Consider the following 15802-nt stretch of genomic DNA (forward strand, 5'->3'; position numbering starts at 1 on the left):
GATTAAAAATATGAAAGGTTAGATCATTCTGGGTTAAAAGACAAGGAGAAAAAGTGTGTTTTGAAACGAGTTTTTAAAAAGGTCTTAAAGCCTAAAGCTAGTATTATACAGGTCCTTCTCAAAATATTAGCATATTGTGATAAAGTTCATTATTTTCCATAATGTAATGATGAAAATTTAACATTCATATATTTTAGATTCATTGCACACTAACTGAAATATTTCAGGTCTTTTATTGTCTTAATATGGATGATTTTGGCATACAGCTCATGAAAACCCAAAATTCCTATCTCACAAAATTAGCATATTTCATCCGACCAATTAAAGAAAAGTGTTTTTAATACAAAAAACGTCAACCTTCAAATAATCATGTACAGTTATGCACTCAATACGTGGTTGGGAATCCTTTTGCAGAAATGACTGCTTCAATGCGGCGTGGCATGGAGGCAATCAGCCTGTGGCACTGCTGAGGTCTTATGGAGGCCCAGGATGCTTCGATAGCGGCCTTTAGCTCATCCAGAGTGTTGGGTCTTGAGTCTCTCAACGTTCTCTTCACAATATCCCACAGATTCTCTATGGGGTTCAGGTCAGGAGAGTTGGCAGGCCAATGGAGCACAGTGATACCATGGTCAGTAAACCATTTACCAGTGGTTTTGGCACTGTGAGCAGGTGCCAGGTCGTGCTGAAAAATGAAATCTTCATCTCCATAAAGCTTTTCAGCAGATGGAAGCATGAAGTGCTCCAAAATCTCCTGATAGCTAGCTGCATTGACCCTGCCCTTGATAAAACACAGTGGACCAACACCAGCAGCTGACACGGCACCCCAGACCATCACTGACTGAAGTTTCTACTCCAGACTCAGTCCACTGCTTCCGCAGGTCCCCCAAGGTCTGGAATCGGCCCTTCTCCACAATCTTCCTCAGGGTCCGGTCACCTCTTCTCGTTGTGCAGTGTTTTCTGCCACACTTTTTCCTTCCCACAGACTTCCCACTGAGGTGCCTTGATACAGCACTCTGGGAACAGCGTATTCGTTCAGAAATTTCTTTCTGTGTCTTACCCTCTTGCTTGAGGGTGTCAATAGTGGCCTTCTGGACAGCAGTCAGGTCGGCAGTCTTACCCATGATTGGGGTTTTGAGTGATGAACCAGGCTGGGAGTTTTAAAGGCCTCAGGAATCTTTTGCAGGTGTTTAGAGTTAACTCGTTGATTCAGATGATTAGGTTCATAGCTCGTTTAGAGACCCTTTTAATGATATGCTAATTTTGTGAGATAGGAATTATGGGTTTTCATGAGCTGTATGCCAAAATCATCCGTAATAAGACAATAAAAGACCTGAAATATTTCAGTTAGTGTGCAATGAATCTAAAATATATGAATGTTAAATTTTCATCATGACATTATGGAAAATAATGAACTTTATCACAATATGCTAATATTTTGAGAAGGACCTGTAGTCTTGTTTGTGCATGCAGTTGTATTATGCATTTGTGTGCTCCTCAGAAAAAGCAAATGGTATGACTGCTGAGTTAACAACCACCTGTCAAGCATGAAAAGACAATTTTATTTTGCTGTGAGATGTAGCATCAATTGTTAGCATGGCAACAGAAAAAAACCTCCCATCTTCAAGCACTTAGCAAACAAGCAAGCCAGCGTTATTTCTGTTAAGCTAGAGTATAAACACATTACAGATTTGGAAAAAGAAAATAGTTCAATGCAAAGGTTTTCTCCATTGAAATTTCTTGTGTTGCAACTTTAATGCATTTCAAAGTAGTGCGTTATTGTGAAGTGGGAGAAAAATCATTTACAAAATTGTTGACAAACAGAAACCTGAAAAGTGATGTGTATTTAAATTCAGCCCCCATCCAACCCCTTAGAGACTGGGAGCTGTTTTGAATGTAGTACAAATACAGATTTCACTTGATTTAACATCAGTTTTATTTAATAATAAATATCCATAAATCCACTTCTGCTAGAAAAAAAACAGGTTTTATTGCATGACTGTGTTTGTTTGTTTTGTTTGTTTCACATTCTATGAGAACCTGTAACACCTTTCGCTGAAACACTCTAAATAATGCACCAGTGGATTATACTTTGTGCAAACACATAGTGTGGAAACTGACTGAAAAGGTAATTTAGTCAGAAGCTAGAAATAAGCCCTCAGGTCACTGAGTCACATTTATTTCAGACATCAAACCCAGACCTGGTGGTGCAGCATTTAATGCCTGCCAGCCTCCATACCTCTGTCTATATTCTTGGTCTGCCTTGGTTTTATGTCAGATAGCTGATATCACAAGATTATAACAATAAATTTGGCTATTAACACGTACAGTACCTTGTGAAATTATTCAGAACCTATAAACCTTTTCACATTTTGTTGGGTTACAAATACAAATGTAGTTACAAATACAATTTTAAAGAGTAATCGTGAAGTGGAAAATGGTGCAAAAGCTGAAAGTGTGGTATGCATTGTTTTTCAACTTACTTTATTTAGACACCCCCGACAAAAACCCAGTGCCATGAACTGCCTTTCGGAGGGCAACTAATTGGAGTCCACCCGTGTAATTTCATCTCAATATTAATCCATCTGTTTTGTGAAGGCCTCAAAGGTTTGTTAGACAACATTGGCGAACAAGGGACATCAGGAAGACCTTATCACTGTCCTGTAACTAGACAAAGCTTAAATATTAAACAACGAATATATAGTTGTACCGTTAAGTTTCAGTAGTTTTATTTATATCCGGATTTTGTAAATGAATCAGTTGTTAAAAACAAATGTGGAACAATAACTTTGAGTGGGAGTGATTATTTATGTTGAAAAGTTTCCATCAAACACTTTTAGTTACTGCTCTTTGCCCATTTACAGCCACTCTTTAATGAGGCAAGCAGAAGCATTACTTTGATTAAAATCAATCCCTATTGGATTATGCTGACATTCATTTGCCTGGCTCTCTTATTTTCATACAGATAAGCTAAGTAGGAAGTAAAATGGCTAAGGATGGTTTGTGGACAATGCATCAAATACTCCCTGGACTTCTCCATTACTGTCCTCTGTGCTTATTTAAATTACAGGTTGCTGTTATGCTTTGCTATCATGTTTTATACACACTGGTAAACTTAGATTTTTGGCTGTTATGTAGTAATATATGCCGTACTTTTTTGCAAACTGTTGCTTCTGTCAAAACTTGAAGTGAGATATTAAATCTCTGAAATAATTTTTCTGTTTTTCTCCAAGGTTGTGTGTGCCTGTGTTTGTTTGTATTTTGGTTTGTATAACTGGTGCAGAAAATACATAGAATGAAAAAAAAAAAGATCAAAGAAAGAAAGGTATAACTGGTCAGCAGTGAGGGTAAAATTGCAAAGCAGTCAAAATGAGGCTGATGGACATAATTTCTGAAGTAAAAGTCTTTCTTACAGTAAGACTGAGAGAAGGCATCTCTGTCTTCCTTTTATCCAAAATACATGAAGGAATTAGAGGCCCTTACTCAAAAACAGGCTAATACTTGTTAACAAAGGACCAGTAATGAAATTAAACTTGGTATTGCTGCAGAAGGATGGTACATGACTAGACTTCTCAACCAGAGCAGCTGGAGGGGTGCTGATATATCTGAAATGTTGCCACCGTCTGTTTCTGCTTGTTTCATATTTTATTAGGACTTGTACCACCTGTCTGAAAAACACCTCTAAGTCTTGCACCATACTGATCAGTGCAAAAACACTGCCAGTGTGAAAGCTGACTGAAAAGGTCATTCAGGCAGGAGCTCTAAAAAACCTTCAAGTCACTGAGTAACATTTATTTCAGACCTTAAAGGCAGACCATTGTAAAGCAGCAGTAATAAACACTCGTCTCTCCTGCATCAGGTGCCTACGAAAGAACAAAATGTTCTTCGTAACCTTGGTTTTTCCTGCTTCCTGTTTTACTTTCTGGGTTCAATTTAATTCCTATTGTCACACTTGGTCCCATTTATAACTGTCACATCTGCCCCTATTGTGCCATCCTCTTCTTCAATGTAGTTTTCTTCGCATTTGTTATGCCTGGTACACAGACTTTCCAATAAATTATGACTCCAGAACTTCTTGATATTTTGCCGTGTTACAAGCTGGAACATCATTTTTTTATCCAATCCTATCCAACCCAATTTTCTTTGAAGAGCATTTTAAATCCCCCCTCAGCTGATCTGAGAGAGAGGGTAGGTTTTTTGTGAAGCAGCAGCTCAAAAAGGTAGGGTGGGACTAGGCCATTCAAAGATTTAAAAGCAAATAAAAGAATTTTAAAATGGATCCTAAAACGTACAGGCAGCCAGTGAAGATAAAACAGTGCAAATGTGCTCATGTTTACTTATGCCAATTAAAAGTTGTGCTGCAGCATTTTGGACTCTCTGCAGCACGTCGATGAAGGACCCACTGACCCCCATATAACGTGCATTACAGGAATCCAGGCAGGTAGTGACAAAGGCATGGATTACTGTACCAAAGTGCCTCCTTTGAAGGATGGGTTTTATTTGGGACAGCTGTCTCAAATGATAAAACCTGCTCTGATATGGCTGTCTAATTTGAGCTCAGGATCCAGTTTGACTCCCGTATTCCTCACAGGCAGCTTGCTGTACTGGATCAACCAATCTAAATCTACAGGAAAGGGTCCAGTAGTACCCCCAAAGACCAGCACTTCATTCTTGTTTTTATTAAAATTCAAAAAGTTAAATGCCGGCCAGGCCTTTGTGTCTTCAAGACACCTAAGAAACGGACTGAGACAGTATTCATTTGACTTTTTAAGAGGGACATGAATCTATCATCTGCGTGGCAACGGAATGAAATACCATGTTTTTTTAATATGGAACCAAGTGGGAGCAGATATAGGGAGAAAAGAAGAGGTCCTATTGCGATTTTTATTGCTAGAGAACAGAGGTGTCAAAATCCAGTCCTCAAGGGCCGGTGTCCAGCAGCTTTTAGACATGTCCTTGGTCCAACACACCTAAATGAAATGGCTGACAAAACTGAATGTCTTGCTATGTGACAAAAAAATAACACTGTACATCAACTCAAACATACCATCCCCATCGTGAAAAATGGTGATGAGCTACCGTGGGGATGCTTTTCTTTGGCAGGGAAAGGCACCTGATACACTTGATTGAAAGGTGTATGGAGCTAAATACATGGCAGTCTTGGAATAAAAAAACATTAGAAGATTAAAAAGAATTAAGACTGAGGCAGAGGTTCACTTTCCAAGACTATCTACAACTTTGTGTTGATCTATGACATGAAATCCCAAGAAATATATTGCATTTCAAGATATATGAAGAGGACTAGACTACATTAGCGATAGTACTGTGAAAGCTTTTTATCCCTCCATAATCTTTTAACATACTGTGCAACCGTAATAAACCAACACCCATTTCTTTATAATTTGCTCCCAAATAGTCAGACTTTCAATTAATCTAAAAGCAATCTCAATGAATAATTTTCTCTGTAGGTGGCATTGATTTTCTCTTCAGTGCCTCTACCTAAATATGACTACTGGTATAGTATGTACAGAAAATCAGGACTGAGGACAATTGCAGAAGCATAGAAGATGGAATAAACTGAATCTGACAATCGTTTTAAGGAACAGGAATAATAATTTAGTGAGGACCTGACAGGACCTGAGACACAGGTTGCTTTTTACTTGATATACAGGTCCTTCTCAAAATATTAGCATATTGTGATAAAGTTCATTATTTTCCATAATGTCATGATGAAAATTTAAGATTCATATATTTTAGATTCATTGCACACTAACTGAAATATTTCAGGTCTTTTATTGTCTTAATACAGATGATTTTGGCATACAGCTCATGAAAACCCAAAATTCCTATCTCACAAAATTAGCATATCATTAAAAGAGTCTCTAAACGAGCTATGAACCTAATCATCTGAATCAACGAGTTAACTCTAAACACCTGCAAAAGATTCCTGAGGCCTTTAAAACTCCCAGCCTGGTTCATCACTCAAAACCCCAATCATGGGTAAGACTGCCGACCTGACTGCTGTCCAGAAGGCCACTATTGACACCCTCAAGCAAGAGGGTAAGACACAGAAAGAAATTTCTGAACGAATAGGCTGTTCCCAGAGTGCTGTATCAAGGCACCTCAGTGGGACGTTTGTGGGAAGGAAAAAGTGTGGCAGAAAACGCTGCACAACGAGAAGAGGTGACCGGACCCTGACGAAGATTGTGGAGAAGGGCCGATTCCAGACCTTGGGGGACCTGTGGAAGCAGTGGACTGAGTCTGGAGTAGAAACATCCAGAGCCACCGTGCACAGGCGTGTGCAGGAAATGGGCTACAGGTGCCGCATTCCCCAGGTCAAGCCACTTTTGAACCAGAAACAGCGGCAGAAGCGCTTGACCCGGGCTACAGAGAAGCAGCACTGGACTGTTGTGGTCCAAAGTACTTTTTTCGGATGAAAGCAAATTCTGCATGTCATTCGGAAATCAAGGTGCCAGAGTCTGGAGGAAGACTGGGGAGAAGGAAATGCCAAAATGCCAGAAGTCCAGTGTCAAGTACCCACAGTCAGTGATGGTCTGGGGTGCCGTGTCAGCTGCTGGTGTTGGTCCACTGTGTTTTATCAAGGGCAGGGTCAATGCAGCTAGCTATCAGGAGATTTTGGAGCACTTCATGCTTCCATCTGCTGAAAAGCTTTATGGAGATGAAGATTTCATTTTTCAGCACGACCTGGCACCTGCTCACAGTGCCAAAACCACTGGTAAATAGTTTACTGACCATGGTATCACTGTGCTCAATTGGCCTGCCAACTCTCCTGACCTGAACCCCATAGAGAATCTGTGGGATATTGTGAAGAGAACGTTGAGAGACTCAAGACCCAACACTCTGGATGAGCTAAAGGCCGCTATCGAAGCATCCTGGGCCTCCATAAGACCTCAGCAGTGCCACAGGCTGATTGCCTCCATGCCACGCCGCATTGAAGCAGTCATTTCTGCAAAAGGATTCCCGACCAAGTATTGAGTGCATAACTGTACATGATTATTTGAAGGTTGACGTTTTTTGCATTAAAAGCACTTTTCTTTTATTGGTCGGATGAAATATGCTAATTTTGTGAGATAGAAATTTTGGGTTTTCATGAGCTGTATGCCAAAATCATCCGTATTAAGACAATAAAAGACCTGAAATATTTCACTTAGTGTGCAATGAATCTAAAATATATGAATGTTAAATTTTCATCATGCCATTATGGAAAATAATGAACTTTATCACAATATGCTAATATTTTGAGAAGCACCTGTACTCTTGTCCACCAAGTTTTCAGTTATGAAATCTTCAGAATACTCATGTTGATACCGTGTGTATCATACTTTGCTATCGTTTATATTTTTCATAGATTCAAAAAAGGAATTATGAAAATGGGATGTCTTTGCAGCAGGCTACTGGTAACGAAATGCCAGAAATATTTCCTATTTAAAATATGTTCTTTGGTTCATCACTTGGGTTCAAACATTGTGATGTAATGTTTTTGCAAATTATCTTCTGCTGGAATTATTTTCTAATGCTGGAGAGTTAATATAGTATTACAACATTGCGTTTCACATGATTATGACAACTGCATGTTTTAAGAATTTGTCCTGTTGTCTCAGTTTCAGGCTTTTTCAGAGACACATTTTTAAGTTCAATGAAGGGGTATATGGTGGAGTTCTGGAACATTTTAGCCGGGTCTTGTGAAACCTGTGATCCTGTTTGGTGATTTTCTTTTTATTTCAATGACATTGGAAGACACAATCACCTTGGGAAATAATGTTCCCACATTACTTTTCTGCACATTTACCACTGTAGCATTCACAAAGTGATCATCATGTAAGCCAGTCTGTGACAGATATTTCGGACATATTGAACATTCCCGGTAGATGAGAGCCACAGTTCTCACTAATCATGTATATACTGCACATATGCAACCCTGCTGCAAAAGCATCTCCAACTGCAATGTTAGTGCAATGACCCAACAATGATATTAATGAATCCCTTGTTCTCGGGGTGGCCAGGCAGCGTCACAGACTGCAGAGGGGTGGCACATAGAAATATATATTTTTAAATGCAGTCTTTTATTGTAATGAACAGTAGTCCAAGGTATGAGTAATATATTTTATTACCCAAATAATACACGTTGAACAGAGTAGCATTTAAGAAACGGGAACAACATCTGATGCATACTGCATACAAATAGATATTTGAATAAATCACAGTCTCACTATACAGCATCAAAGAACTAGTCTGCAATATGTGTGCCTGTAATGTGAGAAATACATGAAACTAGAGTTACAAGACAGTTACAATACAGCATGTTACCTAAATATATCAAAGATTATGACAGCTATATGCTAATATGTTTTAGAGCTGTTGGGTAAAGTGTTGAACAAAGTCTTCCCAATTCAATGACCCTGCCCTCCTCCTCCTAATAATAAGCACTCCAGTGTTGCTAGGCATGTCAGAATCAGAGTCAGAATTAACTTTATTGGCCAAAATTGATTGACACAAACCAGGAATTTGACTTTGGTTATCATGACTCACATTGTATATTAACATCAGTCCAAAAAACAACCACAATCTGTAAAAACAAATAAATAATAACAGGGAACAATGTGTACAAGTTTGAGTTTTTTTATGTTTATAAAAGATGTAGTACAGGTTGTGGCAGTGCAAATATGCTTACTTATTTCCACTAGTGTAGCTAACTACTCTGCCTGCGAGGTGTTCACTGTGTCCATCAGCGAGGCCTCTCTGTGGACACTATTTTTTGCTATTGGCGCTCTGTAGCAGCAGCCTGAATGTAAAAGTCTAAATAGTTTGTGTCCGGGATGTGTGGGGTCTGCAGAGATGTTAGATGCCCTTTTCCTGACCATATACCTGTACAAGTCCGGGATGGAGGGAAGGTCAACCCTGATGATCCTCTCTGCAGATCTAATTGTTTGTTGTAGTTTGGACCAGTAATGGACGAGCACAATAACATACTGGATGATGGCAGTGTAGAAGATGACCAGCAGCTCCTGTGGAAGGTTGTACTCCTTGAGTTGATGTAGGAAGTACAGTCTCTGCTTCACTTACTACCGAACGGTGTCTATGTGTGAGGACCACCTCAGGTCTGGAGAAAGGGTGGTTCCTAAAAGAACCGGAAGTTATCAACAGCAGACAGAGTTTTTATGGATGGTGAAAGGAGGCAATGTATGTATGTGTACAAATCTGTACACATACATATTTGTATATATACAGTATACAGTGCTGTGCAAATGTTTTAGGCAAGGTGTAAAAAAATGCTGTAAACAAAGAATGCTTTCAAAACTGGAAGTGTTAATCATTTATTTTCATCAATCAACAAAATGCAGTGAATGAACAAAAGAGAAATCACCAACACTGCTTACAGTGGGGAGGCTGTGCTGTTGACCTCAACTTGGGATGTTGTGGGTCGGTGGGCGGAGTACTTCGAAGACCTTCTCAATTACACCGGCAAGTCTTCCACTGAGGAAGCGGAGCCTGGGGACCTTCGCGTGGGCTCTCTGGTGCTGAGGTCACCGAGGTGACTAAAAAGCTCTTCGGTTGTAAGGCCCCGGGGGTGAGATTCGCCCGTAGTTCCTTAGACTCTGGATATGGTAGGGTTGTGTTGGCTAATGCGACTCTGGAGCATCGTGTGGACATCTGGGGCAGTTCTACTGGATTGGCAGACCAGGGTGGTGGCAGACCCCATTCAAAAAGGGGGACCGTAGAGTGTGTTCCAACTTTAGGGGAGTCACGCTCTTAAGCCTCCCTGGTAAGGTCTATTCGGGGGTTCTGGTAAGGAGATTCCATCGGATAGTCGAACCTCAGATTCAGGAAGAGCAGTGTGGTTTTCGTCCTGGCCGTGCAACGCTGGACCAGCTCTAGGACCCTCAGCAGGGTCCTGGAGGGTGCATGGGAGTTCGCCCAACCAGTCTACATGTGCTTTGTGAACTTGGAGAAGGCGTTTGACCGTGTCCCTCAAAGAATCCTGTGGGGTACTCTGGGAGTATGGGGTACCAGGCCCTTTGATACGGGCTGTTAGGTCCCTGTATGATCGGTGTCAGAGCTTGGTTCGCATTGCTGGCAGTAAGTCGGATTCGTTTCCGGTGAGGGTTAGACTCCGCCAAGGTTGGCCTTTGTCACCGATTCTGTTCATAACTTTTATGGACAGAATTTCTAGGCGCAGCCAAGGTGTTGAGGGGCTCTGTGTTGGTGGCCTTAGGATTGCGTCTCTGCTTTTTGCGGATGATGTGGTCCTATTGGCTTCATCAGCTTGTGATCTACAGCTCTCACTGGAACAGTTCGCAGCCGAGTGTGAAGCGGCCGGGTGAGAATCAGTGCCTCCAAGTCCAAGGCCATGGTCTTGAGCTGGAAATGGGTAGAGTGCCTTTATATATATATATATATATATATATATATATATATATATATATATATATATATATATATAAATATATATATGTATATATATATATATATGTTATAACCTGAAAGGCATGCTAAGTTGTCGTACATTTGTCCCAAATGTAGGACAATAACTGTGAATGTCAGCAGTGACTATTTATGCTGAAAAGCTTCCATCAAGCCTGTTCAGTTAATGCTGTTTGTCCATTTAAGCCACTCTGATATTGTAATGAGGCAAGCAGAGACATTACTTTGATTAAAATCAATTGCTATTGGATTTTGATTGCCTAGCTCTCTTATTATTAGACAAAGAAACGAAAGTGGAAGTAACATGACTCAAAGAGGCTTTGTGTGTGAACATCTTGTCAAATAATCTCTTGACTCCTCCATTACGGTCCTCACTGATCATTCAAATTACATGTTTTTTTTTTTATTCCCACAAGGTTTTAAGTGTGCTGGTGAAGATATTTGGATTTGAGGCTGTTATATAGTATGTGTGTGTGTGCAAGTAAGTCCATGAAGCACTGTCCCAGAGACCATTGTCCTTGATGGTACGTTGGAATGTTCATCAACTGGCCACAAAGTTCTGAGCAGGTCCACAGATGTCCTCAGGGAAGGGAGGGGGCAGAGGGAGCAGAGCATCATGTTTACATAACTTCCAGGAGAAGTTGAGGATAGCCAGCCATCAAGGCCGTGCAGGGGAGCCAGATTCAGAAAAACAATAATTATTTGGGTTAGGCTGACTCTTAATTTTCCGTCAGCCTTGAGAGTCTCACTGGTGCTTCTCAAAGGCGAATCCAAACAGCCAAATTCCTGGTCTTTTACCAGATCCGAGCGAACAACTTTCTCCAAGATTTATCCCATTTCACCCCTGAGTCCAGGAACCGCAACCTGCCTGCAATCCTGTGTAAGGATCACATCCAGTCTGCGATTCAGCTCACGTAACATCTCAGTCTGAGTGTTGATCGCCCTGAAGATCCCATCACACATGCCAGGCAGCCTCACAATTGCCAGAACACCTGCTGACATTCTCCGAATTTCTCAATATGCCAGGTAACCGCTGACTTCAAAAAGCATAAATCGTGATATCAAACATCCAATTATATACACATCTTCAACATCCTCAACTGACATTATCGACAAACACACAATCCTCCACTTCTGTCAGGAGTCCATTGTGTATCCAGAGAAAAACGTCCAGTCCGGAAAAGTGGGCTCTCCTTCAGCCTGTCTTCTCGTCGAGAAAATTTGATCAATTGCATTGAGAGACCAGATGACCAAATCCATAACTCAGAATTTGGAAGATATGCAAAAAGAGGCTCCAAAAAGAAGACAAGACACAGAGCTGAAGCAGGGCAGATATGGGAGGGGTGCAGGAGACAGAGAAAAAGCGTCCTCCTCCACCGAGAGCAGGAAGAAACAGATGTATTGTTGTCTCACTGCTATGACGAGGATGGACAGTAAAGTAAACTTTGTTACAGAGGGTTTTATTTTTGCAATATACACTAAACAGGTATAGCATTATGACCACCTCCCAAAAAGTGTGTTGGTCCTCTATGGGCTAAGGAGAAATAGGACTGTCGTTCAGTTATGCTAAGTTTTCTTTTCAGATGAAAGTAAACTTTACATTTGATTTGCAAATTAAAATCCAAGAGTCTGAAAGAAGAGTGACTGGCCACTAAAATGAAGCTGCTTGTGGTCAGGTTAGAGGTTTCCACAGTCAGTGATGATCTGGGGATCATCCACTGGGTTGTTAGAAAAGTCATCAAACAATACATTTTAAAACACTTAATGCTTCCTTCTTCTGACAAGCGTTGTGGAGATGCGGGATTAATTTTCCAGCAGGACCTAGCTCCTGTCCACACTACTAAAAATACCTGGTTTAATGACCATGGCATCATGATTGGCCAAATTGGCCTGATCTAAACTCCATAAAGAATCTACAGAATATCGTCAAGAGCAAGATGAGAGACCCAGAGCAAACAATGCAGATGTGCTAAAAGCCACTATTAAGGTAACCTGGGTTTCCTAATCATATCAACAGTGACACAGCCTTCACACCACACTGCACTGATGCAGTGATTCATACTAAAGGAGGACCAAGAAGGACTAAAGGAGGAATTTATTAGCTGTAAGTCATGAACATCAAAATTAACTGTACTGTAAGCATGAAATACACCAGTATGTGTGTAGTCAATCTATATAACAATGTTCCCTTTTTCCACTGAATTACCCAAATAAAATAACTTTTTAATTATATTCTAATTTAGTGAGATGCATAAATGGAAACTGCCTCAAAACAGGATGATGGGAGGATATGGATGCAAATAAAGGGAAAGATTAGAAAAGGAAGGTAAAATCTGTTCGAGGAAAGACGGAAAATTAGATAATCTTTACTGGAAAAGAGAGAAGGAAGGATGCGAGCATAGTGAGAGAAGACATAAGGAAAAGAAGCACTGGAAGAGAAAGGAGGAACTAATGAAAAAGTACTGATATGTGAGCTGAAAGGGGAACTGGAGGATAGAAGCGAAGGAGGATGGTACGGAGGGACGCAGCACTTGAAACGAAAAGGAAGGGCGACAATTAATTCATTTTCATGCATCCCATCTGCCTCCACGCGGGATTACAGCACCACGAAAGGGTCGTTACCTAACTCACCCTCACTACAGCATCCCCACAGCACATCATCAGCGCGGCGCGGCTCAGACTCTTCCTACTTGTGAAGCGCACCACCCGGCACAAACACCCAGCAGGGCATCGCTGCCACCGAGTCCGCAGACGGGCACCCGTAAAGAAGCGCTTGTGGCGTTAAAGCGGACGAGGACCATGGAGGGCGCCGCTAATAGCTCAGACCTCCAAAGCCAGCTCCCTTTTATCAACCAGAACAACAGCTTCTGTCGGAACCTCACCGACAACACCAGCTTCTCAGAGAGGCGATGCGGCGACGGCGGACTGACCAGCAGAGTGGACGAAGACGCCAACCCGGTCATCATTGCGATCATTATCACCGCTCTTTACTCCATAGTTTGTATGGTGGGGCTAGTGGGAAACGTGCTGATTATGTACATAATTGTAAGGTAAGAGCAATTTAAAAAGAAAAAAAAAAGTCTATGATGTCCATTCTTTGTCTTTTGGTGCAGATTTTACAATTTGTAGACTCTTTAAAACTCTTATAACCTGTTGCTGCTGTACTAAAAGGTGTTGTGCATTTGTGTGTTCCTGCGTCTAATAAACGCGCAGCTTCCAGCTGGGCTGCAGTTCGTGCGTAAAATGCGTCTAACATCTGCTGTAATGTGTACTCTAGCGCGCAAAAGGCGACAACCCAAAGCAATAGAGAAAAAAAAACAACAAACACTTTTCCTTTGTTGTTTTACACTATGACATAATATCTCTTGATACGCCACTTTGATCCACAGCGCATTAACTAAACTGGGAAATCGCATTACTGCCGTGCTGAATAAAACAAAATGTTCCATAGAGGGTGTCTAAAGACCCCATATCTTTGGATTCAGTGTTTTCAGTTCATGCAAGTCTGAGGAAAGGCCAGAGATAGTTGGAAAATGCGTCTAAATAAGCAACGGATAGCCACATGTTTCTCTTTGCTCAGGTTCACAGTTCACGATTTTACGCACAAGATGGGAAAAATAAAAGTGGCTGCACAATTTTTACTCCTTTATTTTAATCTGCCCTACCTAATCGCACAAACAGCCTGTTATGATTCACGTGTCATTAATCAACATTTTGAACTTTTGCACAAAGAAAAGAGCTTCTGGGCTCTTTTCTCTCAACAAAAAACATGCAGTGTTCTGATGATATCCTTGCTTTGCAGAATCATAATCGAATGAAATTGAATGGCATTTGTGTAAGTTAGTGTTTTCAGGTAGAAATAAAAAAGTACTAGATTAGTAGAGAAAACTGGGGGATGGCAGGAAAATGGCAGATAAACTTGGAGAAGAACTGCCCATGGGAGGACGTTTTAAAACTGGATGGTGATTTGTGAGCATGCACGGATTATGTGAGCAGAACTCAAAGGAAGGCTCAAGGTTTTCTACTCATGTGAGCATGGAGTGCTTACTGTCACATCGTTGATCTCATGGAGTCGTCAAGGAGTGGTCAGGCAGAACGTTTGCTCTGAAGAGATTTTCAAACAAGAGCTTAATTCCATCCAGCTGTAAAGTGCAAACATGAAAGAGATGTGTCTGTTTACTTATCTTTTACTGATTGATGTTACACAACTGCATTTTGTTCTGTTTATTTCCATCACCAACTGTGATTCTGCTCTGAATGTTTCCTGAAACAAAACAGCAGCTACAATTTTTTATCCTTCACTGCAAATTAGGTTTATTGGTAAAAATACACAAACTAGCAGCAGTTTGTAAACAAGTCAATCAGAACAATTGAAATAACTCCACACTGATATTACAAGTGTTTTTTTTTTTCAGATTAAATACAAAATGTCACTTTTAATGATCACTGCAGACTCAAAATTATTCAACCCCTTCATGACAAGCATCTTTGGCACTAAGCTGTGCAACCTTTTGTTTAGATAACCTGCTGCAAACGTGATGCAGACACCAGCTTCAAGTAGCTTTCCTGAAGAATCTCATACAACTCATGGGGAAATCCATTCAGTTGATTTGAAATAGATATTTTTCGGTTTGCATGCTTTTTTTTTTCCAAATCCCACAGATATTTTCAATAGAGGTTAAGTCAGGCGATTATGGTGGACATTCTAGCAGCTTACAGGCTAATCAATCCTTGGCAGACTTGGAGTCATTTTCCTGTTTGAAGGTCTATTGACACCCAATCTTTAGCCTCCTCACTGATGGCATGACATTTTTCTTGTTCCTTGATTGAAATAATGTACCCTGCACACACTACAGATTTCCAGTGCCAGAGGAAGAAAAGCAGCCTAAGAGTATCACTGAGCTACTGCCATACTTTACTAAAGGTATAGTGCACTTTTGATTATGTGCTTCATTCTTCCTCCTCCAGATACAACACAGATCCATAGGCCCAAAAAGATCCCGCTTAGATTCATTGAACAGAATTCCAAAACCTATTTGACTTAATTATATAGTTTTGAGGGGGGTTTTGGATCACTAGTAATGTACATCTTGGAGTTTAGGGATGCAGCCCTTTCACTGGATGAAGGTTTTTGACTACCTACCTCCTATGCAATGTGATTGCAGTTCCCTCTTTCAGCCACCAGGTGGTACAACCACTGCTCCTTTAACTTTAAACGTGCAAACTTTGCTTTCAGCTGAGTCTCGGAATATTCATTGCTATCTTTTTGAATCATTTTCTTTGTCTGTGCGAGGCAATGATCCTTCTCATTTTTCTTACATGAAAAAACAGGCAGTCAGCTATCGCAGTATTTGTGGCATTT

General features: G+C 40.7%; 1 protein-coding gene across 1 annotated transcript in view; it reads left to right on the forward strand.

Moving 5' to 3' along the window:
• The first annotated feature begins 12820 nt into the window (after window positions 1-12820).
• The window catches only part of oprm1 (opioid receptor, mu 1), a 51762-nt gene continuing 48780 nt past the window's right edge, over window positions 12821-15802 (forward strand). Inside the window, exon 1 of the mRNA XM_047352318.1 lies at window positions 12821-13490. Within this exon, the coding sequence (XP_047208274.1) occupies window positions 13240-13490 (251 nt within the window). The 5' untranslated portion in view covers window positions 12821-13239. The remainder of the gene's footprint in view (window positions 13491-15802) is intronic.

This window comes from Girardinichthys multiradiatus, chromosome 22 (genome assembly GCF_021462225.1).
Source record: "Girardinichthys multiradiatus isolate DD_20200921_A chromosome 22, DD_fGirMul_XY1, whole genome shotgun sequence".
NCBI classification, from domain to species: Eukaryota; Metazoa; Chordata; class Actinopteri; order Cyprinodontiformes; family Goodeidae; genus Girardinichthys; species Girardinichthys multiradiatus.